At 33.6% G+C, this 26,060-nt stretch overlaps 3 protein-coding genes and 2 long non-coding RNA genes across 9 annotated transcripts in view; 2 read left to right on the plus strand and 3 right to left on the minus strand.

Moving 5' to 3' along the window:
* LOC100742287 (DNA-directed RNA polymerase I subunit RPA2) overlaps positions 1-2,706 on the plus strand; it is a 13,907-nt gene extending 11,201 nt beyond the window's left edge. The window contains exons 13-16 of one of the 2 annotated variants that reach the window (XM_033324771.1): positions 712-868; positions 957-1,210; positions 1,286-1,450; positions 2,473-2,695. In XM_033324771.1, coding sequence (XP_033180662.1) covers positions 712-868; positions 957-1,210; positions 1,286-1,450; positions 2,473-2,682 — 786 coding nt within the window. In that variant the 3' untranslated portion in view covers positions 2,683-2,695. Of the gene's footprint in view, positions 1-711; positions 869-956; positions 1,211-1,285; positions 1,451-2,472 lie in introns of both variants that reach the window. The other variant, XM_003485611.3, reaches the window with a different exon arrangement.
* Positions 2,707-2,752: 46 nt separating this feature from the next.
* LOC100742411 (V-type proton ATPase subunit H) lies at positions 2,753-8,715 on the minus strand. Of its 2 annotated transcripts, XM_003485613.4 has the most exons (10): positions 8,535-8,715; positions 7,962-8,043; positions 6,934-7,123; positions 6,337-6,555; positions 5,543-5,638; positions 4,928-5,133; positions 4,758-4,842; positions 3,476-3,882; positions 3,289-3,402; positions 2,753-3,186 (listed from the first exon to the last, which is right to left on the minus strand). In XM_003485613.4, the coding sequence occupies exons 1-10, from the start codon at positions 8,590-8,592 to the stop codon at positions 3,096-3,098; spliced, it is 1,548 nt and encodes a 515-aa protein (XP_003485661.1). In that variant the 5' UTR covers positions 8,593-8,715; the 3' UTR covers positions 2,753-3,095. The 2 variants fall into 2 exon arrangements, with proteins under 2 accessions (XP_003485661.1, XP_012249476.1); XM_012394053.3 differs by lacking the exon at positions 5,543-5,638 and having other exon boundaries at positions 8,535-8,714.
* Positions 8,716-8,848: 133 nt separating this feature from the next.
* LOC117152564 lies at positions 8,849-20,299 on the plus strand. 2 transcript variants are annotated; one of them, XR_004462952.1, is made up of 5 exons: positions 8,849-9,099; positions 9,706-9,990; positions 14,806-14,810; positions 19,899-19,904; positions 20,285-20,299. It is a non-coding gene; the product is annotated as an uncharacterized LOC117152564 (long non-coding RNA). The 2 variants fall into 2 exon arrangements; XR_004462953.1 differs by lacking the exons at positions 14,806-14,810; positions 19,899-19,904; positions 20,285-20,299 and adding an exon at positions 10,032-10,052 and having other exon boundaries at positions 9,706-9,951.
* On the minus strand, positions 10,385-14,683 carry LOC117152561. The gene is made up of 2 exons (XR_004462949.1): positions 14,569-14,683; positions 10,385-14,498 (listed from the first exon to the last, which is right to left on the minus strand). It is a non-coding gene; the product is annotated as an uncharacterized LOC117152561 (long non-coding RNA).
* Positions 14,798-25,898, minus strand: LOC100746439 (nuclear hormone receptor FTZ-F1 beta). Of its 2 annotated transcripts, none has more exons than XM_033324773.1 (7): positions 25,756-25,898; positions 24,195-24,628; positions 23,265-23,606; positions 21,434-22,115; positions 17,703-18,586; positions 15,925-16,218; positions 14,798-15,311 (listed from the first exon to the last, which is right to left on the minus strand). In XM_033324773.1, the coding sequence occupies exons 1-6, from the start codon at positions 25,763-25,765 to the stop codon at positions 15,952-15,954; spliced, it is 2,619 nt and encodes an 872-aa protein (XP_033180664.1). In that variant the 5' UTR covers positions 25,766-25,898; the 3' UTR covers positions 14,798-15,311; positions 15,925-15,951. The 2 variants fall into 2 exon arrangements, with proteins under 2 accessions (XP_033180664.1, XP_033180665.1); XM_033324774.1 differs by lacking the exon at positions 14,798-15,311 and adding an exon at positions 15,319-15,487.
* Positions 25,899-26,060: the final 162 nt, after the last annotated feature.

The following is a 26,060-nucleotide window of genomic DNA, read 5'->3' on the forward strand; positions in this document are numbered from 1 at the left end:
CTCCTAATATCTGATCCACCTCTCTATCAATCTGCATCTCACTTGTGTCACTAACTACTCTTTTTCCTGACAGTTGCACCGTCCTTACATATTTATATTTATATTATATCTATATCTTTGGCTATACAGACTTTGATTTTGCAATCTTGTTATATTTACACTTCCTTGTCTCTTACTCTCAATTTGAGATGTCATACCCTCTTTCCCTTCTTTCCTGTGCTCCCATTATACTAAATCCATTCTTTTTCAAATATTCTTCTCTTTTCTTAGCACTTCCTTTCTTCCTGCACACCCCACAGCTCCACACTATATATGACTACTCCCATCACCAACAAATTAAATAAGAACATTCTTAATCTGAAATTATCTCTAAAATTTCATTGCCTGATTTCCCATATCTGGCTAAGTGTATGACATTCGCACTTTTTATACTTTCTTTTATTAGTACACCTAAATACTTGAACTCCTTAACACTTTCTGTCCTTGCCCCTTTCTGTGCCCTGAAGAGAGACTGTATTTAAGTATGAATTTTTATTTTAAAAATTATTTGTCAGATCGAATTCAGATCGAATTTCCAATTTATTTTTTTACATAAAAATGATTGTACTAGTTGCTTGTACCACTTAATGTGTGACAGTCCTGTATAGTAATTTCTGTATAGTATAAGAATGTTAACCTAAGGATTCCAAATAAGAATTTCGAATTTTTTAGCGTAATGCAAATGTTGGAGATAAATTTGCTTCGAGGGCAGGTCAAAAGGGTATCTGTTCACAAAAATGGCCTGCAGAGGATCTACCATTTACAGAAACAGGTTTAATTCCAGATATTGTTTTTAATCCTCATGGTTTTCCAAGTCGTATGACAATAGGTAAAATTAATTTTTTTTAAACAGATTTTAATATTTTAAATATTTGCTTCTGTATTTATTGTAACTATTTAAATTGCATATTTAATAGCTATGATGATCGAGGTGATGGCTGGAAAATCAGCAGCCATACATGGGTTGGTACATGATGCAACATCGTTTAGATTTAACGAGGATGAGACAGCTGTTGAATATTTTGGAAAATTATTGGAACGCGGTGGTTATAATTATTATGGAACAGAAAGAATGTATTCAGGAATAGACGGAAGAGAAATGACTGCTGATATATTTTTTGGAATAGTACATTATCAACGATTACGTCACATGGTTTCAGATAAGTGGCAGGTTGGTAGAGAAAATTAAATTCTTTAGAATAAGTTAAAATGTGTCTTTTTATCTATTGTATTACCATGTTTACAGGTGAGAAGTACTGGGCCAATTGATGTTTTAACAAGACAGCCTATAAAGGGTAGAAGGAGGGGTGGTGGTGTTCGTTTTGGAGAAATGGAACGAGATTCATTACTATCTCATGGTTGTTCGTTCTTACTTCAGGATCGTCTTTTCCATTGTTCAGACAAAACTACCGTAAGTTTATTTAAATAATAGAACATATAATTGAGACATTAAGAGAAAATGAACTAACCCACATTTTTTTTTTTTTAATGTTGGTTTATAGTATCAATTTATTGCAATAAGCTACATTAGTCATACAAAAGCAGAGAAATTCATTCTTTCTCAAATTAAGCCCAGATAGTATAATGAAATCAATTGTTACATTTAATATTTTATGCTAAAAACATTGAGTGAATTACTCAATTTGCCAAGTACTGGCAATAGTTCACTTTTGATTCTGTTCCATGCAAAATTGATCATTTTTGTTTAATTTTTATTCAAATTGAAATATATTGTAATTTATATAAAAATGGGAAGGGTTTAAGTTATCATTTTGCTGGTATCGAAATTGTTTAAAAAATACAACTTTTTAAATTGTTTGCTAACTTTTATAAAACTACCTCCACAAATGAATATTTATTTGCGCAACTATTACTCATACTAGAATTTCACTTTTTATAGTCTTATAAATTACCCATTTAATTTTATATTTATATAATATTATTCACAAAAGAAAACAAATTCGTAATCAAAATTAAAAATATCTTTATATTGATTATTTCGAACAAAAATTTATTTTTATGATAAAATTTGTTTAATTGCATGTAACATATCTGAAAAAGATACAATTATTTTATATATAGAAAAAGGAATTATTTTAATATTATTTTTATCATTATACTAAATATAATAAAAATATAAGACACATAACTAAGAAATATAAAAATAATTACATATTCTGGTACGTATAACAATAAGTCTAATTTTAAATTATTTAAATGTCTAAGCATAAAAATATTCTCAGTTCCATTTCTTTCCAAGTCCCTGATTTATTTTGCATTAGTTAATACTTGTAAGAGATGTAGATAAGATAAGAACATCTCGCAATAATTACAGCTTTACATTGCCACCAATAAGTTTACTATGAACACATATTTCTTTCTTTTTTTATTATATAAGTATACATTTAATTAGTAATAACGTTATTGTTTCAGACTCTAGTTTGTAAAAAATGTGGAACGTTATTGGGTCCGGTAATGGAAATGGGTCTAAGTGCATCAGGATTAAATGACAAGACAAAATGTCGTCTTTGTGGTGATGATGAATCTGTGAGAGAAGTTGACATACCATACATTTTCCGATATCTCGTAACGCAATTAACATCTTGCAATATTAATGTAAAGTTGTCATTTGCGGAGAAATGAAAATAAATGAAAATATAATGCATATACTTTTCTATTTTCTTTTAGTGATAATAGTTTATTTTTCTTAACATTTCATAAACATTTTACTTACAAATTCCATAAATATTATTCTAGAAATATCTTTATCCCGTTATTCAATACTTTATAACAGTTATGTACATTTCTTGATTTATTAGATTTGACAACATGACGAATATTGGAATATACATTGTTCTCTTGCTATCTACAGATAACTACATTAGAATGCAAAGTAATTTTTATAATATGATTCCAATACTAAGAATGTTTTTCTCATACCGATTTTTATACACAGTGTACAAGCAGTTGGACAAGCAAGTATTTAAGTAAATAATATGAAAGCAAAGACAAGGTATACAGACTTGAATCGAAACTTACATAGCTTATATACTTGTTTATGCTTTTGTTGGGATTTGTGCTCCAGGTTTTGCTCCTGGTGCATTTGATCCAGTTTGTTCTTTCTCCAGTTGCTTTCCTAAATATTCCCTATAAATAAAATACCAAATCATTTATATTATCAAATGTTACAACTTTTGACAATAATTTAGTACAAATTTTGTCTTGTATATAGATGTTTCAATTACACACCAATTGTGTACCATGAGTTTCTGGACTGCAAGAAGAGCTTCGTATCTTACATTAGGATCTTCATGTCCTAAAAGTTGCATTACTCGCTGTTTACCTCCAAGTTGCTCTATTATACTGGAATAATTTAAAAAATGATTTCAGTAAATCGCTTTTTAATGTGTAAGTAAAAAAGTTTCATTGAACGTACTGTTTACCACGTGGATAATGTCTTACGTATTCTCCTACATCGAAGCTAGCTACGCTGAGAACTAAGGGATCTTTACTAGTTTCTAACAGATGTACCAGAATACGCAGTAACTCGTAATTCTTTTCATTTAGTCGATTAGCATTTTCTCGCCAGAATTTGCCAGATTTGTGAACGGGAGACCATTCAAGACGTCCCGATTTCACTTCGGTCGAATATTCGTCAAACGAACTTAGATCTTGAACAGATGCTTGTAATTTATCATTCAAGAATTCAATATCATCGGTGATATCTTCGTCGTCAAATTTACGTTGTCCAAGGATTGAAAGTTGTTTCAGTACCTTGCACTGTACCATCGCGATGCAATGTTCTTTAGCAACTTGTCCATCCTCTACTTTCTCAATGAGGTTCTATGGAGTATTAAAAAAGAATAAAGTAATAAAAATAGAATATGTATTAAAAGAAAAGTATAGAAAATTTTAGGACTGTGGATTGATTAATTAATTACTGTATCTTTTTATAATGAATCTCCAAAAATGTAAATTTTAAGTGTCTGTTAATCAGAAAATCAGTCATACATAGATTGTTTTAATAAAGATTTAATTAATAAATTATTTACTGCTGAATATGAAAGCTATGAAATCTCACCCTTGTATTTAAATTTTAACAGGAATCAATACCATGTCATTAAAATGTTAGTTCATTAAAATAGTGAGATGTAATTTTCTGCTACATTTACGAGAATATTGGAGTTTAAAAATAAATTAGAATTTGAAAATGAAATATCATAGTCTCTATACCGAACAATATATGTACACAGTCGAAAACCAAATAATGATATACTTAATATTTCTATCTTTTTCTTTTTCTTAAGATATACAAAGAACATTTTATAGAAATGATCGGTGTACAATAGATTCCTTACTGACAGACATTCGAATTTGAATTTTTGAAATATTATATGTGAAAAATTATATAGCTATAAACTATAAACCATATACTATAGAAGTAAATTAAGCATATGTAAAAATGTTTTTTCATTATCTTATACCACCTCTTTTATTGTAACTGTAATTTTGAAATGTTTAGCATATTAACACTTTCGCGGACACTTGTAAAATTGAAATTGCACATAGAATCACACATATATCTCACAAAACTAGACAGGATTTCGAAACTTGTTGGTATTTTTTCATATCAATTAGCATCCGTATATGTTGTTGTTAATAAAAACAATATTAGATGGCTACAGCCGTCTCGTTCATGGAAAGATTAAGTAACTTACCCTAAATACTGCTAAAATAATGCGAGTTACTTTCTCCTTAACAGAATCACTTAAAATGTCCGCCAATATAGGAATGACACTAAACCTAAAATAAAAATTTTATGTTATATTTTTAACAACTGTTTAAAATGCAATTACACATATGCAATATACATATATGCAATACGTACTTATTCATTTTCTCTGCAAGCAAAGGATTAAAAGTGAGTACCCATATACAGAATATCAGTTGATATTGTACTTGGAAATTTACTCTGCCCGTCAGAACACTCAGTAAAGTAGAAATTCCATCAACTGACACGAATGCGAAACGATACTCATCTATGCGAAGCATCATTTGTAAACAACGTGCCACGGACTGAATGTATTCATTATTCTGAATAAACACGATGGTATATATAATAAAAATATAATTAAACAACAAGATTGAAATTTAAATTATGTGTGTGCACCAAAAAAGTAAAATAGAAAGAAATCATTATGCAAACCAAATGCGAATGCACTCTTATATGTACAAAACAAAAACAATTTACATTAACGATAAAATCTTATCAGAGATGCACAGGCATCCAGCATTAGTAATTTCTATTTTAAATAAAAATAATTTCGTATAAAGAATATTACATATGGTTATCATAATGTTTATTTATTTTTATATTCAATTGTATTCTGTTTGCAATTATAACTCTTTGTACCTCGCGCTATCTTATGTTTAAAAATTGATAGGAAAGTTTAGCTGTATGACCTTTTCGTGTTAATACATACTTAATTATTATGAGACTAACCAGACTTTGTAGTTCATGTAGCTCATTTGCTTCTTTGTCTATAGTGTTGCCTTGTTCTACTCTTGTATGTAAATCTGTATCCTGAGGAACCTCAAGCTAAAACCCCATATATTTAAATAATTGCAATCATTTTCTATCGCTTTACTGTGTAAGCTACAGTATGCCTATATTTTTAATGTATAGTTAGTAGCATTTGATCTAAGGCGATTTATTGGCATTTGTATTTATATACTTTAGCAGACTTTTATAAATTCACTTATGTGGAAGTTACATATATAAAATTTGTATAAAATATATAAATTTTTACGAATTTCACTTATTGTATGATTAAAAAGAAATAATATATAATGATACAAAATACAAATGAACAAAGGAAAATAGTTTTGAGACTAATTAATGAATTATATTATACAATATTTGAGTTATAATTTACACGAAGCAGGCAATTGAAATTACTTCATAATTACATATTCTGCAATATATCAAGTCATAATCTCCTTGAAACTATTCATTCAACTTATCAACAATATAAAAATATTTTAAGGAATAATAGAAGTAGTTCCAATTACGTTCTCCATCCTATATGGTATAATGGAAACCAACACCATTGTGTACACACACATAATTACATTATATAAAAGAGAAAAGCTAAGCTAGTGCTAATAAATTAGAAGCATGTGTTAATATTATGATGAAAAATACATTTATGATGGTACACAAATATATTTTATTTTTAAAGTATGTTTATAATTCTTAAATCGTGTAATTAAATAATTATATATCTGTTAACTTACACTGAGTTTTAATTGATCCTTTAACCATGTCAAGTAGAATTGAAGATCTGTCTTTTCCATTAAATCGTGACTCCAGCAAGCAAGTTTGGCAATAATTCGAGAGGTCATATTCATTATAAATCCATCTTGTCTATTTAACAAGTTCAAGAAAGGGCCCCATACTGATTCACGTTTGCGACTTGAATGTTCTCTGAAGATTTCTACACGACTTCGATCTTCCTAAAATATATTTGAAAACATTTAATAAAAATAAATCACATATTACAAGAAAATTCAATCTATGCGAATTCCATTTATTTCAGTGAAATGAGTTTTTATTATTTCAACTATTGTCGCGTATAATTTCAGTTATATAAACTCCTAGCTTGAATATAAATAATTTTATATCATTAGAAAGAAAAAAGGTAAATATATGATTTGATTTAGTTATAAATGTAAATGTGAATTTTGGTTACTCGAATAAAAAGTTTTAGATAATAAAAAAAAATTAGTACACTTTTATTTCACAAATGATTCAGTTATCTCAATCATTTTGCCTTCCGACGAATTTGGATAAAGGGTGTTTTACTATGTTTTAATTTATGTGATTTGATGTACCTGAAGCATATCATCAATCATTGTAAGGATGTATTGTATAGTCTGGTCTTTTGAAATATGGCCAAGTAAGTTAAGAAAAGTTTTAGCAGCTTGATGTGGATTTTCTTTAAGTTTTGCATCTCGAACACTAGCATCGTTTGTATCAAAAGCCACTATAAAATCATAATCTTCTTTTGATATCATATGAGACCTATAAAACATAGAATATTAAGTGTTATTTAATACATTTAATTTATATATATATATGTATGTATTTTCAGGAAAATTTGAGGAAAAAATATTTTGAAAACAGCTAGTGAGCTTTTAATCAGTCACAAATTTTAATATTAAAAATTTCCATAAACTTTTCCTTCGATAAAAAATTAAGTTTGTTTGGCTGTTTTAAATGGTATCATGTATTATTGATTTCATAATGTATTAGCTGATATCAAGAACTATTTAGTGACCAGAGTAATATAAAAAAATACACATGTAGGCTCAAATATAATACTTAAACAAACGATATTCTCAATAACGAGCAAATCGAGATGAACAAATTCGTTTACTTTTGGGTTCACCAGATATTATGCTATTACAGTATTTCTTATAATTTTAAGAGAAAAAATTAATGCACTGGATTTGTAATGTATTCACCAACGGTAAAGGGAATCAGCAAGAAATTCTCAATGTAACGAATTCAATTTTTACATATTACCACTGAACTAGAATTAATACAAATATCTGTTCCTTTATCGAGCAAAAAACTACTTTGCTATTTTGTATCTCTGTTATAACATTTTAAAAAAGAATTTACCAGCCTATGTTTAATACGACGGTTCCTTTTGTTATTTTTACTTATAAAATATATAGTAATGCTTTATAGAAACAAACTGGACCCTATCCTGTATGTATAATATGCGAATAAAGAAGAGATACACATATTATATATATGTAAGATTTTATAGATTATTCGAAATAAAACTTTATGAAATATTTACATATATATAGAAATATTTTGATATTAATATTTAAAACGACGGTATTCTTACTGTTGATACGATTGCCACTTGATTTGTTGATTCCTAATATCAGCAGCTTGTTGCTGAAGAATGCTCGTAGCTGCTAGCATATCTAAAAAGTTTTAAACGTTATTGTTATCTATTGTTAATAAACAACATGTAATCATGCCAATAAAAGAATAAAACAATAATGCAAACTTATGCAGATGCTTATAGTCTTATATTCAGGATAACAAGTATACATAAAAATATGACACAAATATAATATATGATTAACAAAAATATATTACTTAAATAACAATAAATATCGTTAGCCTATACAAAAGTGTGTCTCGCAAAGCTTTTTCAAATTATTATAAAAAGAATGAATGTCTTTATCATGACATAAGAAACAAACTTCTGTGAAATGACATATACAGTAAAAAATTGGATATAGTTCCGTACATATTAGCAATTTGTCATTTTTTTTTTTTTTTTGAGAAATGAATAAAATTAAGACGCAAATAAAAGCAATATAATCCTTGTAAATCATATAAACACAGCACATTATTGGGAGGGGCAATGTCAAATTAAGAAATAAATATGTATGTTTAGGTCAATTACCAATTTTTTCATCCGGTAAAGCCGGTATCATTTCTTTAATGTTCACGCGATCAACCATTTTTGTTGTTGTTGCTTAAATTCTGTATAATTTATTTAATACTTGAGTCGCAGAGAATTAAAGTCCTGCTGTCGTAAATTTGCACCTCCCTCAACACTTGGATCACAAGACTGATATATTACCAACTCGTTAGAGCTAGATACAAAATTTCCCTAACAGTTAGTGAAATTCAAATATTTCTAGTTAATGTGATATTTGATGTTAACAGAGAGGAAATTCCGCCGTACTCAGAAAGGATCATGTAAACAGGTTTCGACCATAGAGATAGGGATATAAAGAAGCGAGAGTGTGTGAACAAACCGAAAAAGCAATATAGAAATAGGTAGAGAAGGTTGTATAAAGGCCCCTTGTGTTCTTATCTTATAACGCATGCGCATTCTTCCTGTAAATACGTAAGTGTAATAATTATCAACGAGTAGCGTCAGTGTGTATGCCGGATTAGACAAGAACAGAAGGGGCCTCTACACAGCGTTATCTTTCTATTCCCATACCGCATTCACTTACACGGTAATATATGACCGCGTACTTTATCTTTATATCTCTATGCGTATATACGATCGTGCTGTGCGTTAACGAGTGGAGTCGCTGGTACTACCAGTTATCACTAATTACTTTACATACCTTGAATTGTAATTGAAATATACGAATTATAATTATTATCTTCCACCCTTAGCTTTACCATTCATATTTTGTTATAATGCTTTATCCCTATCCTTCTCGCTTATACTTGCATATATTTTTTATAAAGATTATATTATATACTATATACTATACTAAAAACATATAATTTAGAGTACAAAGCTTCTTAGACTTCAAATACATAACTATGTATATGTATTATTGTTAAAAATCTTTTTATTACTTTGCTATTGCTACGATAGTTTGCTTTGATAGTTATTATATAGCAGAGATGTTAATACGAACATCTGAGAACAGAGACTTTTTACATATTCACGGCTCTTTCTTTACTTCAAATTTACATGTCTTTTTTACAATGTAATATCGATATACGAATCTGATTTCTCTCAGGATTCCAATTTCTGCATATACCTAATATTTACCGTTATTTATTATCCAAATTATCCATCTTTCATATTTTTTCATTTTTTACAGTGCAAAGTATAAAGATATATTGTTGGAGCGTTAGCGGAGAGACGCGGTGGCGGTAGATCGTGTGAACGAGAGTCGTAAACGATTAGAGTCGCGAACGTTACGATTAGATAATCGACGCCACGAAACGATCGATCCCCTATTTCGTTTAGGATAATAGAGGTGGTTGAACTGATTATAACAGCGAAGTAACAGGTTACAATATGCACTTTATTCGAACAACTTTGTAGACATAGACAGTTACGCTCGGTACGTATAGATATAAGTTAAACAGATGACTGATCTAAGGTATGACAAACTAGCGAAGTTCTCCGATGATGCTGTCGCAGAGGAAAACTATTGCTGGGTGGAAATGACCGTTGATCATGGGAAAAAGCCGACTTTCCCAGTTTTTTACTCGATGGAACAATAACCATAAGGAACGTCTCGACTTGAATATATTTTATAAGAACGAAGATTATCGCAGTCCGACTAATTATATCTGCACGGTTAGTGGCCGCCTCGACCGACGGATGGATTCTGATTTACGTCAAGAGTCATCGGACGTAACATATATTATATATAAATCCTAAGTATAAATAGGTACGAAGAATTTTGAAGAAAGTTATTTTTAAATAAGAATCGAATTACACGCTTGAATTGGAAAATATGGGAAATTAATCGAACAGTAAGAAGAGAATACGATACTTTATAAAAATTTATTTATTTCGCATTGAACATGTTGTATGTATAAAATTATCCTCTAATTGCGTTTAAATAGCCATCTTTCTATATTGGGAATATGAAGTATTTTCATGATTATAATATTTTCGCAATCTGCTTTCGTCCGATTAACTGACTTGACAAGCAAATATTTTTGTCGATAATCCAAGTGATTCGCATTCACCTGTCTTACAGAAATGATCGTGTTCTTGTCGAAAGAGAAAGGATTATTAGAAAGAAAACAGGAAATACGATAGTATAGGAAGAAAAATAAATGCAAGTCAGTTCATCGTGCATGATATAAAGTTCATTAATATGTTTGCATCTGATATAAAAATTTTCTCCGCTGCGTTTGACAATCCTATTAAAGATTACACATTAAACTATGCGCGAGTACTATTTATTATTTCTAGCATACGATTTCTTTAGTTTCAACACGCACATGTACATATATGTGTATTAATCATTACAATGTACTGTATTTAAGCTCTTTGATCGATGTATATTAATGAATTTCACAATTTCGAGCGTATCATATGTATATTGTCATGATTGGCGAATAAATTTTGACCAATTTTATTATTATTGTTATTATATAATTAATACTATATCTTTGCAAAAGGAAGACGATTATTATCGTTATTATCGAAGTTTTAATCGAGAATCAATGAAATAAAACTGTGCTTAAACTAAAGTTTTCGTCATAGTTGAGTGGACAACAAAGTGAAACAAAGTCGATCAAGCTATAAACGTATCCAGACGTTCCACAATATATCCGTATTCCTTTGTCTTTTATCAAATTTAGATCACAATCGATTATTTTTTTAACGAGTTAAATATAAATATAACGTCATTATAATTTTATTCCGTGCACTTTCCTTTAAATTAATGTTATGCATTCACAGATATTCTCTTTCTCGTGCACGTACCTTTCCTTTTCTCTACTCTTTTTTTCCTACTCTTTTTCCTACGTTTAAATTTATTCGTTTATCAGACTCATCAATCTCTTCGTCCCTCTCTATCTTTTATACATACGTTACAGAAAAATATTATTCTGTACTTTTATATTTACAGCAGCGTCATATAATTTATATTTTCTTCTAATTGGTACAAAACTTCCGATCTAAAATAAATTTTCGTTCTTTCGTTCGCATAAATAGTTAATTAAAATTTAGCACTACCATATACAGAATAATTGACATAGACTAATTAAAAGTGAAAGACTTTACTGGTTAAATTTTAGTTTTATAATTGTTTTAGCTACCAATCGATTCTCTTTTTGTTCAATGTATGATTAAAAGATAGTTTAATTATGGTAGATGTAAAATATAATATATGCCAAGATACATGATATAATTATATTTTTTCGATTTCGTATCGATAAAATAAGATAGAGCAAATTTTCAATTTCGAATGAAACACGGATGTTAGAAGCATCGGATGCTTCTTCTGCAGTTTCTTTGAAACAGAGAAACAAGCTTATCGAAAGTTCGATAATCGTTTCGTTAAAGAATGCTTCGTTGACTAATAATTTTAATCAGACTGTCGGTTGTTGGTTTTATATATTTATATTATCTCTACACGATCTTCTTAATATAATTCTTCTCGTGTCTACCTCGCATTACGAAAGGATTAAAATACTAAATTTTATCGAAGGCACAAATATTTCAGTAATTTTTTTCATAGTATTTCACTAACTAATCTACTAATAATACTTCTTTTAACGGGCGAATTTCTATTTATACATAGTTCGTTATTATTAAAAACTGTAGCCTGAATGGCGTACACACGCTTTACTGCATTTCCCCTCTGTATTTTTCGCCATAATATAGCTTTCCCTTTCTTTCGAATAATTACAATGACAATAACTAATTATAGCAAAACAATGTTTGCAGGAATTATTTTCTCATATAGGTTACTACAGATTCGGATAAGTTGTATTATCATCGATATATTTCTAACTAGAAGTTTTGCTTTAATCCTGTTTGTTATTCAAATACTAAGTAAGGACTATTTAAAAAAGATTCCTTGGAAATAGAGAAGTTGGCCTCTACAGGGAAGAAAATTTTATTATGAAAAATTATACGGTATTGGAACCTGAAGAGGATGTAACAGATTAGACGACTAACAAGCGAATATTTGTTCAATGAGAAGTACAATAAGAATTTGATACTATTTTGAATTGAAACTAAACTTTACAAACAAAATGTTTCACGATGCACGCAATATGTCAGAGTGTTTCATTAAAATTGATAAATACGAGGTTTATTTTATTAAATATCTCAATATCTTAAAAACAAATTTGTATCAGCTGCAATATCGTAATAGTACTATTGAAATCAAAATGATGGAAAATGTCTTTCTCGTGTCTTTTATCATATTTATCGAACACTCTGTATGATATACAACAGGTCAACCTACACTTTCTGCACAAGGAAATCTGCTATAAAGATGGGAAGACGATTCTTACAAGTTATATTACAGATTAAATATTGCGTATTGTAATATTCTCATCGATGAATCAAAAGAAACGTAATTGCCGTGTTAATAAAAAGAATAATGCGTTGATATGACAGTCTCATTATAGTACCAACGATAGACATGATGAGTATTCTTCATTTTAAATAGGAAGCTCCAACTCGTCCATTTTACGACTAATTTTTTATAAAAAAATTTCGCATTTATTCGAAATAAGAGATTGCACCAGTTTACAACAAAAGCGCAATTTTTCATTATACTTTTATAACTTTTATAATAATTTAATAATTTTCATTATAATTTTTCTTTAACAATGATATTAAACGTACAATAACAAATTAACTTTTCCTTTCGATAAAGTACTCGATGAATATAATTGAATTTTCCAAATATCGCAAATATAATTTTATATTCATTTTTTTAATAAAAATCCTTAATCACTGGTACTAACGTTCTAGTTTCGTTACGACAAAGGATACATATTTTTTATATAAACATAATAAACCAAACGTAAACTGTCTTAGTTTCTAAACAATAAAATAATCGTAAAATTTTAATAACAAACAAACGTCATTTTTATAAAAATCCGACAAAAATATCATTGTCACAAATGTAACATAGAATTTGGAAACGTGTGTCCCAAAATAAAATTCATTTACAAGAAAAAGAATATCAGAAATCGTTTCACGCGGTTTAAAAAGCTATGTACGTATCGAGCTATCGTACGAAATCTTTCATCCGTTGTCGGCGTGTTATTAAAACGTACAGAGAATAAAAAAAAAAAATGTATTTGTGTAATAGATAAAAATTATAATGTTCTGTTGATAAGCTAAATGTTATTACCTATTAATTATTACACGATTAACTGCTCTATAAGTAAACAATTGGTCGACTCATGTTTTAAGTACACTTCCATTACCGGGACATAAGACATCGTTCTATGTCTTATTTTTAAGTAAGCGCAGAACAATACAAAATACTGGTTGTTTTATTATAATAATAATTATCAAGGTTAAAACTCTATATTCGTCGTTTACTCGAACCTATCTAATAAAATTTAGCATTTTTATGCTATTTGATACCAACTCTCACTCTCTCTTGTGCTCTCTTTCACTCTCTCTTTCACTCTTCCTTTCCCTCTCTCTCTCTCTCTCTCTCTTTCTCTCTCTCTCTCTCTCTCTCTCTCTCTCAATCTTTCTATCTCTGTACATTGATATTAATGTAAAAGTAAATGCTCTGCATCTCTGCTTCGATTATACTTTCAGTCTCTTTTGCATAGAAATATGCATGCTGAATATTTCGAGCATACCATAGGCCGCTTCGAAATTCGTTATGTTTCAAGGTGGAGTTGTATCATGCAACACCCCCGTGAAAGTAATTTCAATTTTAAAAAAAAGAACAAAAACAAAAAAATATTGAGAAACGAAACATCATTTCTCGTTTGCTTTATGCATTAAACAGTGAACCTCTAATTAGTCTTACAAGAATGTAGTCCCTTCACCCAGAACTAATGTATCATGGACTGCAATGTTTATGGGTTTGTTTACATTTCTGCTACTCCTTGATTATTTAATACATCCGATTCCCTGAACTTATGCACCTCATAAGCGTGGAATCTGAAAAAATCGTTCAAGTTATATATAGTAAAAGATCTATTTTCCTAAATAGCTTTATATTTGCTATTACTTTAATCCTTTGCACTCCTATGTCGAGTGCGACTCGACATCAGTTTTTATCTCAGGAGCTGCTTCGTCGAGTCCCACTCGACATTCTTTTAGTCCCACATTTTTTTGTGAAACGCGCGAAAGATATATCGTACACTTAAAAATTACAAAATACGACAATAGCGCGAATAAAACTGGTATTTAAGCGAATTTGTTATTTCGTTATTAAGTTATTTCGTTAAATTGTCTTATTTTTTAGTTAAAGTAAATTTCAAATAAAACGCCTAAAAACGTTGGCAGCTGCTGGATAACGAAATTGAAATAAAATTCGGAGTGCAAAGGATTAATAGTTTGTACAATTTCTTAGCTATTTGTGATAGTACGATGTAACAAGGAAAAAAAAAGAAAAAAAAAAGAGAAAAGAAAAGTTAATCAGATAATAATCAGCAGTTTTGCAAGATCGGACAATGTATGACCATGTGTATGAACACAGAAATAGTGGTAACGTGGACAAATGGCCTAAGAAATATCGGATGAACCATAAACGATATTGCGAGAAAGTCCAAGTGCCGTTAGGCCAAAAGGGCCAGGGAATTGTTACTTGTCGAGTAGAGTCGAGTGGCGAAGAGTCGAGTGGCGAAGAGTCGAGTTGGTGAGTCGTGAGTTGAGAGTCGAGTCGAAGAGTCGCGAGTTGAGAGTCGAGTTGTGAAGAGTGGAATTGTGAGAAATGGAGAGTTGAGTTGGCGAGTTGTTACGAGTTGTAAGCTATTAGTTGTGAGTTGTGAATTACCCATTTAGTCGTCTTAGTTATAGCACATTAGTGTATTTAGTTCACGTTAAATAATCATCGTTTCCTGTTTAATCCATTGCAAATAGATCTATATATCAATAAACTTATCATATAGGATAGAAATCATTGGAAACCCTAATTTCTAATATTTCTGAAAAAATAAAAAAGAAAGAAATAGAAATAATGTTACTGGTACACGTAATAAAATGGTTTACAGGCGTGGAACAATGTGGCAATAAATATCAAACTTAATATTACGATAAAATAATCTAGAGGTTGATAACGATCGAATCGAAACATCCAAGTTTATAAGAGTTAAAAAAGTGCTAAAAAGGTGTTACACTTTAGTATTATATTATAAATATTTGTTTGTATTAAAAACTAATTGAGGTGCGCGATCAAAATTGATCAGATCGAGTAGACGACAATATTACTATTATAGATCTTCGACTATGACTGTTGCGACACTATGTGAGTTAAAACTTGCCCATATCTGTACTAGAGTGAACATTCTGTATATTAATTAAAGGATATACCATTTATACCATATATTATATATCGGTTTTATAAATTTAATAATCAACTTACGGCATTGTTCAATGTGGTAATAATAATTCAGTGATCTCCTCTCAACAATTCCATCAACAGATTAAACGAGCTGCCTTCTCCTTCAGCACGTTTAGCACTTAATAATTCCTTTCCCGCTTGGCATGTTCTTTGTAAATCTGGAATTCTCAATAATAATTCACCAAACTTAGCAGGCATTTCAGGGTACCTTGCGATAGTATATTGTTGCAATGCTTGTAAAGCCTTTTCTTGAGATGCTCTAACTTTTTCTGGTTCTTTCAGTTCACTCGTATCAGAGGTCAATAGTACTATTACCTATAAATAATAAAAACGAAACGTGTTAGTTTTATAATCAGTGTGTATTAGTATATTCGGTTATAGCATAACACGTTTCTATTAACACTCCGAGGGCGGGCGGCCAAGGGGAAGGGGTTCGCGTCGGCCATTGCCTGTGTCTCCCCGGATCCCAATGTATGCTCGTATGAGAATTTAGCTTTTCATCGTTCGAATGCTTATTTTCCTATGTCTACGATACGAGTCACGATACGAGTGACAATAATCAATGATGGAATAAAAAAGAAGGCTACTGTAGGCAAATAAGGTTTATTACGATGCTGCACAATGCATACAAAGCGTTTTAATTTTTGTGTGTACGCTATATATATATATATACACACACACACACACACACACAGATATATATATATATATATATATATATATATATATATATATATACACATGTATAGATATATTTCCACAGTTATTACATTTTACTCTAGAGTTATCGTTATTTTCGAAACAGGTGTAACATCCTTTTCCTTTTCGAGTTGTTACAGAGTTTGTTTACCTTTGAATTGCGTAGAATGACGATCCGAATGGATCCAAACATCGCGTCGCCATCGGAGTGTTAAATTTATTCGAATAAGAAATTAAAAGTTGTAAAAGTGATGTTACAATGCCTAAAGTAGAATATTAGTTACTTTTTCTTGTTTTGATACGATAAAATGAAAGATATGAAATAAATTAGTTTTTATCTTCTAAATTAACAGTGATTTAAGTCGATGAGCCCAATTATAGAAAAGTAGCAGTATCTGTTAAAAACATCAATTCATATAGCAAATCTTCGTATAAACTTTTCACAGCTAACTAAACAGCTTGAACGTTTTAAGCGATTAAAGAACAAGATTGTACAGTACGGTTACTCCTTTTTTGTTTTTGTTCAGCACGTTTTCTGTGAAAGCAGTAAAATTGACTTTTGAGCGGAATATCGCGTTTTACCGTAATTTTGCAGTAAATCGTGTAAAATATCAGGTAAAATATTCGAAACCATTCGAAGGCCGGAGAAACTGACGTATTACGTCTCTTCATAGTGTGGCATATAGCTATTTATATAGTTATGTTTCTTCGTAGTTGGGCAATATACCTATCATTACATCAAGTACGAGAATATATTTTTCCTTAATATAATACCGATTTGTTCAGTCAGACTATTATAAAATCTACTTATTATTAGGTTTCTATGCGAGTGACAAGGTATTTATATTAAAGTGATCGAAAGGAAAGAGCGAAAGAAAAATAGGAACAAGTTTATTAACAATTTTCAAATTTAACTCCTAATTCTTCTTATTATTTATTGGCAAATTTTCAGAAAGAAAGTCTGATTCGAAAGATTCTTATTGCTACTGCTTTGAATTTATTTTTCACACGTAATCATGCTCTCTGTCTATTAACGTCACTGTTAAAACATTTGTTAATAAAAAGCTCAGAGAATAAGTAAACGAAGGAAAAGTAATTACCTTCATCGCCACGTATTCGTACTGATCTACTCGGAGCCTTCTCAAATTGTTAGTAAATGCAAGCATCCTCTCGATGCAGGTCGCTAAGCCAAGCTGCCTAGCTTGTTCCAGTGTAATCGACTTACCGAGAGACACTCTAATTTCACCGGGAGTGCTCATACTGCGAAAGCAGCATGAGAAGAGCAGTAGCTCGCACCAAGAATTAATCAACAGACAGATCTGATCATCGATCGAAATGTTCTTAAACAACGGCAAACTCTTGCACCACTTCACTATTTTGTAGAGTCGATGATCAGCGATATTGCAGAGGTTCGACAGAAAATCAGGATGTTGAGTTGGATTGCAATTCGTATTGTTGATTTGAGAACTGTTACCAACGGATGCAGCGTGCTGTTCGTTACCAACGTTAGAAACATTGGAGCATGATCTGTTGTCTCTTCTATTACTAGGATTACCATTTCCTGTAGTTCTATTGGAGGAACACTCAATACCTGAGCCCGTGTCGTTCTCTATTCCAGATCCTCCGTTGCTTCTAACACTCAATAACATCGAATCGTTGTTTCTAGTAAGATTCGTTCCTGCGTTTTGAATCCCAGTCATACGATCGTTATCGTTGTAATGCCACAAGTGCTCTACGTCCATGATATCCTGTAGAAGTTGCGGTACCACTTGCATCTTATGGGAGTGATTCGAATGGTGCCTTGCCGGATAGTGATGTTCGTTACCAGCTGGAGCTGGGCTACAATTTCCTCCGGTAGCTAATTTGTCGCTGGACATGTTACTTGCAGGACTACCGACAAAATTTGGTGGAAAGGTATATGTACATTGATAGGTGCTTCTGCCACCCCTGGTGCGATCCTCCCTAATCGCCTCGAGCTTCATACCTATCGATAATCAGAATTACACGATTCTCACAATTTTGTAAAATAAGTAGTAGCAATTTGTATGTTTGATAATTTACGTTTCTTCTAAAATTTAGTTTTAATATTGATAATTCTTATATGTCGTTTAAGATGTTTAAATCTATAAATTATAAAAGCGTACAAGTATAAGCAAACTGCCGAGTACATCGATCTCGTTTAGTATCTCGTTTCTCGATACCGCAATAGGTAATCCAATTCGTAACAACGCTCCACGGTCAAACAAATCATACGCAAACGCCATGAGGCACGAATCCTTGCTTACGAAGGACCGCAAGCTATAATATCACTGTACAAGTAATAGGACCCAAATCAATAAGATTTATATTAAGGATTTCAAATGGTAAAATTTGCGTATACACTTGGACGAGAGAGATAGAGAGAGAGAGAGAGAGAGAGAGAGAGAGAGGGAGAATCTGCTAACACTAAGAAAAGCCTAAAAGACTCACGTCTATGAAACAGTAAGCATGACAGTAACTATGAAACAGTAGAAACAAACAAATCAGTATCGAGACAAATCTTAAACCAAATCACTAATCCACTTCGATACGAGCGATGAATCTGTCAGTGGATCAATGGATCTAACCAATACGCAGCACAACATTAGCCGAACACACGAACACACGATACTTGAAAGAGATTCTAGCAACAGTAACTATTATCCATCCTTCTTTTCGATTAAAACAGATTATGAAACGAAAACGTCTCGCGTTATTCGGATGAAAACAAACGATAGCGGTTCCACGCGAAGCTCGTCCATATCCATTTCTTTGTGAATTTCAAAATGGAAAATGTCTCGGAATAACTAAAGATTTCATCCCAGGCCCTGAAAACACACCCATCCGAAACGAATCGTCTCTTCAAGACTTTCAATTATACGGATCCACAGAATCTTGCCCAACAACCGGAGGAAAGCGATTGTTGTAGCGATTTTTAAATCAAATAAAAATAATAAGCATAAACCAGAAAGCTATCGTACAAACGCAACAGCGCTGACCAACACTATGTGCGAGTTTTTAGAAAGGATAATCAACGAAAGAGTAGCACGAAAGCAACACGAACTTGAACGATACCGTTCAAGTCTACACCTTTAGATTATCATTGAGGGAAACGCGCGTGACGCATAGGCATTGAAAGAGCGCACGATACGATATGCAAGTCGATCTACAAGTGTCGTAAATACTCTTGTCGATCGAAAAATCAACGAACACAGCCTTTATAACAAATTTCCTGGCAAATCGATCTATCCAAGTCGCAGTTAAAAGAATGCTTTTAGTCAGTCGTCCGCATCGCGTTGTTTCCGATTCCTATCGACGACGACATCTCTTACCAACGGCCTGACGTTCACTTGCGATAGAATAAATCTCGTCACCGTTAACGGAACACTCGCAGACATTCGTCGACTAACTTTAGAATTGGTCGAAGAAAGAATCAGATCTGAAATTCTGTATCGAATAATATCCTATAATAATTTATCCCGTTCGCTTGGAAACGTAACTGTCAAACGCCTCCAAGGCTACACAGAGGCTATGAAGCACAGAGGTGAATTATGTAAATAACATAAAACTATGGATATGTATATGTCGGGTTTACATTAGAATTAGGGTTAGGGGCGTGAAACGAATCTTCGTTTGGATTATACGTTGTCGTTATGCAATAGAGAAGACATTGACTAGTGCAAATACGATTATCATAGAACTGGACAAATAACCGTGGTAATTAGATACTCGAGAAACTAATGACAATGATCCTAGGTTCAATAACGAATCCGCGGTCGACGGGATGATAGATGAACGTGCTCACAAAATCCAAGTCGGACGCGTAATATTCGCTGGTCGTAAGGGGTTACTCTTTTCGTCGATGAGATCGCGAGAGAGAATGAATTTCCGTCCCGATGATGCCACGGAGGAAAACTATAATAGGGTGTGTCTAAGAACACGAGATCATCGGATTCGTCGAGAAAAGCCTTCGTTCAGAAAGTAAGGGAAATTGGCGTTGCTGCTAGTTGGTCAATCTCCATATCGGTGGTTAGATAAGATTTATAACGGGCCCTCGAGCTAGCCGAACATGTACTGCGGAGACGCATCGACATCTGGCAATCATCTTACTCGAAGAATAGTGTTACAATTATTTCCTTTTTGAGGAGAGCTCGATACAATTACTCCATGCCTTTGTTAGACAAAGCGTTCATCCCGTGACCGCGGCTACGTTCGGCGACTGGCTGTCGCCTCGAACCCAAGCTCGCTATCACGACTCTCGAACAATTACAATCGGATCGAATAACCACAATTGTTTAATTACAGTTATAGTAGACTCTAGGTTACAATGTCGCGGGATTATCCAAAATTCCAAAGGCTCCGGTGTTCTTTCATCTCCGACATATATATGGATAGAATTATGGATTACCCGTATGAAACGCCTAAAATAATAATCTCGCGCGAAAAGACTAAATGTCGTCAAATTACCACTACTATATAACAAAACCGGAGGCAGCTGTGATCCATTACAGGATTATACAAGTATGCGATGCGACGTAAAACGTAGAAGAACAAGAATATCGTTTAAAATGCCTGGAAATCTCGGATTGCACTTTTCCACGTTTAACGTCGTAAGATCTTTGTTTCGAATGATCTTATTGATCCTAGGCTTGATTCGAAACTAACCCTGATCCGGATCGGTTGTTGCTTCATCGGAATGATTCTACAACTAAAAGACGCGTGACTCGATTATCTCAAATAATCTGAAATCTATCGGTTATCCAGCGAAAACCAGTCGACGAATAAACATGACAACAACTTTCACTCGTCTTACCCATACTGAGGCACTTCTCGAATCTGCAGGCGGGGCATTTTTTCCTGGTAACAACGGTGACTGGACAGCCCGCGCCTCTAAGGCACACATAATTCTTTCGATTCTGGACGGTGCGTTTGAAAAATCCCTTGCACGACTCGCACGAGAATATTCCATAATGAAAACCACTGATCTTATCCCCGCAAATTGGACACGGGGTATTAATTAGTTGCTGCCTCGTGGATATACCAGACGGTGCCGAGGGTATTCTACAGTCTTCCTGATCGTCTGTAGCAGCGTGTCCTTCTGGAGATAGCTCAGAACCCGGTGCAGAGGAAGCGTAGTGATGAGTAATGGCGGAAGAAGCGGTTGCTGGCAGATGAAGCGGGCTTCCTTGAGCAACTTGATGCTGGTGATGTTGCGGATGTCTCGGTTGCTGGACGGGCGAGTGTGTGGGTGGGCTGAGAGAGCCGTAGCTGTAGCAGCTGCTCGAGGCGTCCGAATTGTTTCTCGAGAGGGAGTGTGACAACGAGAGCGACAACGAGGAAGTGGAATTGTTGAAACTGTGTCGCGACAAGGATAGCGACGAAGATGGAACTGGACTTGCCGCGCCCAGGGGGGAGTGGCGAGCTGCGTGAGGACTTTGCGTCGGGGAGCTGAATACGCTGTACGCGGAATGAATGGCCGAGTCCGGTGACGGCACCTGAAAAGTTTTCAAGGTGTCAGGAGGCGTGGTAATGGTATTTTTATCGTTTCTATTTAATCGCGTGTGCTAGGATCTTGGTTGCTTAACGTCTATTAACCGTATTATTATTTTCTAATACGAGTAAGTACAGCTTGTAAATACAACTTGTGTTAGATTTTATAATCTACGTTACATACTATTTTATAATTTATAAGTTTTTCCTAAAATACAGTTTCAATATGAACGTTTTTTGCAGAGAACTTTTTTTGCAGTATCCCTTATAAATTTATCAATTTCAAATACCTGTGTTTAAACATTAACGCAATTGTATATTTTAGTATTCAACTATACTATCGTAAATCGGCTTTGTGCGTTAAAGGATTTATTGGAAAATTGGAACAAGTGCCGAGACTGATAACGTGATTTTAACGATAAAATATGAAAGCGAGAAACGAAAAGAACAAGTGTATTACGAGACGCGTGTATATCTTGCAACAACGACGAACGAATATTTTTATCTTGTAAATTTTATCGACGAACGAATATCTTGTAAATTTTATACGCTTATATTTTCAGATCCGTTTCAAGTTTTACTAATATACCAAGCAGAGTGATCGCGTCTCGTTACAGTGCTAACGAGATTTCAAAATGTTTGCTGTATATATACGCAAAAGGTGCCTAGGAATGTTGCAACGTCGAATACTTTTACGAATAATAATTCGAGAAAGCTATCACAAACATGTACACTTACAAATGCTTTATTACGATAGAACGTAATAAGGGATGTTATAGGAAAGAACGGGTTGACTTTTCGTTCGGATATAACGATAACGTAAATATCAATTTCAAGAAGTAACAGATTGAACAGCTTTTCCTTTTGCACGATAATCGACCACCTAACGATACGAGCGAATCGGCAAGTAACGCGTTACGTGTTGCATAAATTTGCATTTTCTTAATTGATCGCTATTTCACTATTTTACGAGAAATAGGACAGTAGAAAGTGGAATAGCTGACTTTGTCCGTTCTATTATCAATTATATTATCTGGTCGCTGTTCCGACGAACGTAACGTTTATACGCTCATACTGGATGTATGTACACTGGAACGACGAATTTCAAAATCGATACACGGATAACGTTAAAGAAACACGCTGGTTTGTATTACCTGCGATCTCGTGTGGCTATGCTTTGTTAAATGGTGTCTAGGATTCAACACTGGACTGTGATTCGGTGTCGAACTATTGTAACCACCAAGTAATTTTCCTACGAGAAGAGGCAAATCGTTTTGTTGTGTCTGTTCAAGATTCTCGATGTTGCGCTGTTGTTGCTGTTGTTGTATTTGCTGGCCGTGATTCAGAGGTAATCCGGTGTCGTGAAAAGAGCCAAACGTGAAACCTGGGTTGGACTGAAAATCTGGCTCTGGTTTTATGGGAAATTTTTGTTCCATTGGCCCGGGACTCGCGCCACATACTTGAACACCCTCCATTGACGTGTCCTCGTGTGTATCCTGTGATAAAATAAATAGTTTCGTTTATAGAAATGCCCATACCAAAGACGCGTTTCATTTAGGGAAATGACGAAAAACTCAGTTAGGTGGAAGCCTGGTATTTCTACGCTTCTCAAAGTACTCTACCCTTAGATATATCCTTAGATTTATAGATAAATACGAATGTGTCCAAAAGTATCGCTGATTTTTTTTCCAAACGGATACTCGTAGAGAGTGGAAATTTAGCTGGACCACGTTGGAACCTGCTTGGCACGCACTCGGGCCTATCATTAGCCTATCATTAGCCTATCATTAGCCTATCGTTAGCCTATCGTTAGCCTATCGTTAACCTATCCTTAACCTACCTATTTAACCTACATATTTAACTGGATTTCATCGTAAATCGTTCTTATTGTCATTCCGAATTAAATATTATAACGAGTAGAGTACCTTACCTTACCTAACGAGTAGTATTACCGTAGTAAGAAACGCTTAAAAGAAAAGAGCTGTAGTCTAGCGATTATTAGGCTGTTCTTATATGCTGGTTTTCAAATGGTTTAACTTTACCGAATGCTTGGAAAATAATAGCAAGTTACTTAGGGCACGTACTTGATTTGTAATCGTATTGGAAGACATTTCTTGATCGGATAGTTCTCCCTCCCACGACATGGGCCTCTCCGGTTGTTGCTGAGACGCGTCGCTTCCATCGTAACAACCGTTTCCATCCTCGACCTCTTCATCGCCGATTTTCTCCCCGCTTTGACTCTGACTACCAGACACGTCTCGCTTCTTCTTCGTACGCAAATTCACCCCTCGGAAGTCGATTTTGCTTATCTCAACGTCGCTATCCTCCGCGTCATCATCCGCCGTGCTCTGGTCAAGGATGTTCACTCCGATGCCGATACTCTGTGTGCCGGTGCTACTGCCTATCCCCGTGGTAGACACAACGTTCGCGTTTCCACATCCCAGTATGGAGCCACAGCTCGACACCACCGATACCGTCACGCCATTCTGCCCGCCAAGATACTTGCATATACCCTTGCCTGAAAATCCCATCAGACAGTTTCGTTAGATTTAACAGTTTCATCACGGCTAATAAATTTCCTGCTAAAAATACCGCCATCATTGGCTATAGCGTAAGCTATAAGATAGAAAAGAATTTCGTTAGGCAAAATTATAGCATTTCCGATCCGGTGTACGACGATCCTCGCCCAAACATCGTCTCTGTATTTTCCATTCAACAACCGAGAGACCAAAAATTCTTTCTCTCTTATACGCCGATCGATGGATCTTTCTATCTGTTCTCTATAAAACAGGCGAAATTAAGATCCAAGTATCTGGCTTATATAGCTTAGATATCTAACTATACCAACAGCCTATCGCAAGATTCTCGTTCTACTAAGCATTTTCTGGTATAGCGGATACTATATATATACAGTAGATATTTCAATAAACGTACAAATTTTATATTTTTTCTTTCGATGATTCTTAGATAATCTCTATCTTAGATAATACGAATGTACGACTTGGATCGGTTATCTCGGCAAGTAGTAGAGATAACTCCGTGACAATTTCGTACTCGTTATATATTGTCCGTGGCGATATTGTACCAGCCTCGTACAGTCTCTACTTCGCTAATTTTCCATTACTTTTCGTCGAACAATTTGAAATACTTTGAAATAATTTGGAATACTATTATTATTCCACCTAACACGACATATGCTTACTTCCGTTAATATTCCGATTAAAATGGAATAACTTTTTTCACGAGTTAGAAGGATTAGTTTAGCGGATTTCCTGTTAAATAACAGGAAATTGAAATAATTAAACGTACGTAGTGGTATTCATACATTCTATTAGGTTAAACACCGATATTCTTAATATAATATTAATTATATAATAATAATAATAATAATATAACGCAACTTTTCTATACACTGGCGGATACGAAATATTTCTATGATAACTGTTCGAACATAGTACTACGACGAGCTACCGCATATACAGTGTTTTCAAGCTATTTTGCAATTTGGTTACGCGATAGCGCGTTATACCGCGTGATCCGTTCTGCCGTACTACCCTCTTTGATCGCGCAACAAGCGTGACAAGTGTTTTAGTAGAAATTCAAGTATATTAAGTAAGAAAACTATATTCTATAGTAAAGGATTACCATCGTGCATGTCCTGATTAGGGGGTACATTGATCGTCGTGACAGAGACGTTCTTTGCCGTTTCGGAGGAGCGGGCCGCGGTGATCGTGCAAGACGGTCCACCGCCAGGAGTGGAGGAACAGCAGCTGGTCGACGAAGTGGCCGATGTGGTGGTCGCCAGGGAGGACGTAGAGGTGGTGCAAGAGGCAGAGACGGAGGCGGAGTTGTCTGGAACGGTTGAACAAGTGGACGAGGAGGCAGCGGTGCAGGAGTTTGTCTTCCAGGACTGTGAGGTTGGCCACCAACCAGGACCCGGCCCTGGGCCC

The sequence above is a fragment of the Bombus impatiens genome, unplaced genomic scaffold (genome assembly GCF_000188095.3).
Source record: "Bombus impatiens unplaced genomic scaffold, BIMP_2.2 scf_0064, whole genome shotgun sequence".
Classification (NCBI taxonomy): domain Eukaryota; kingdom Metazoa; phylum Arthropoda; class Insecta; order Hymenoptera; family Apidae; genus Bombus; species Bombus impatiens.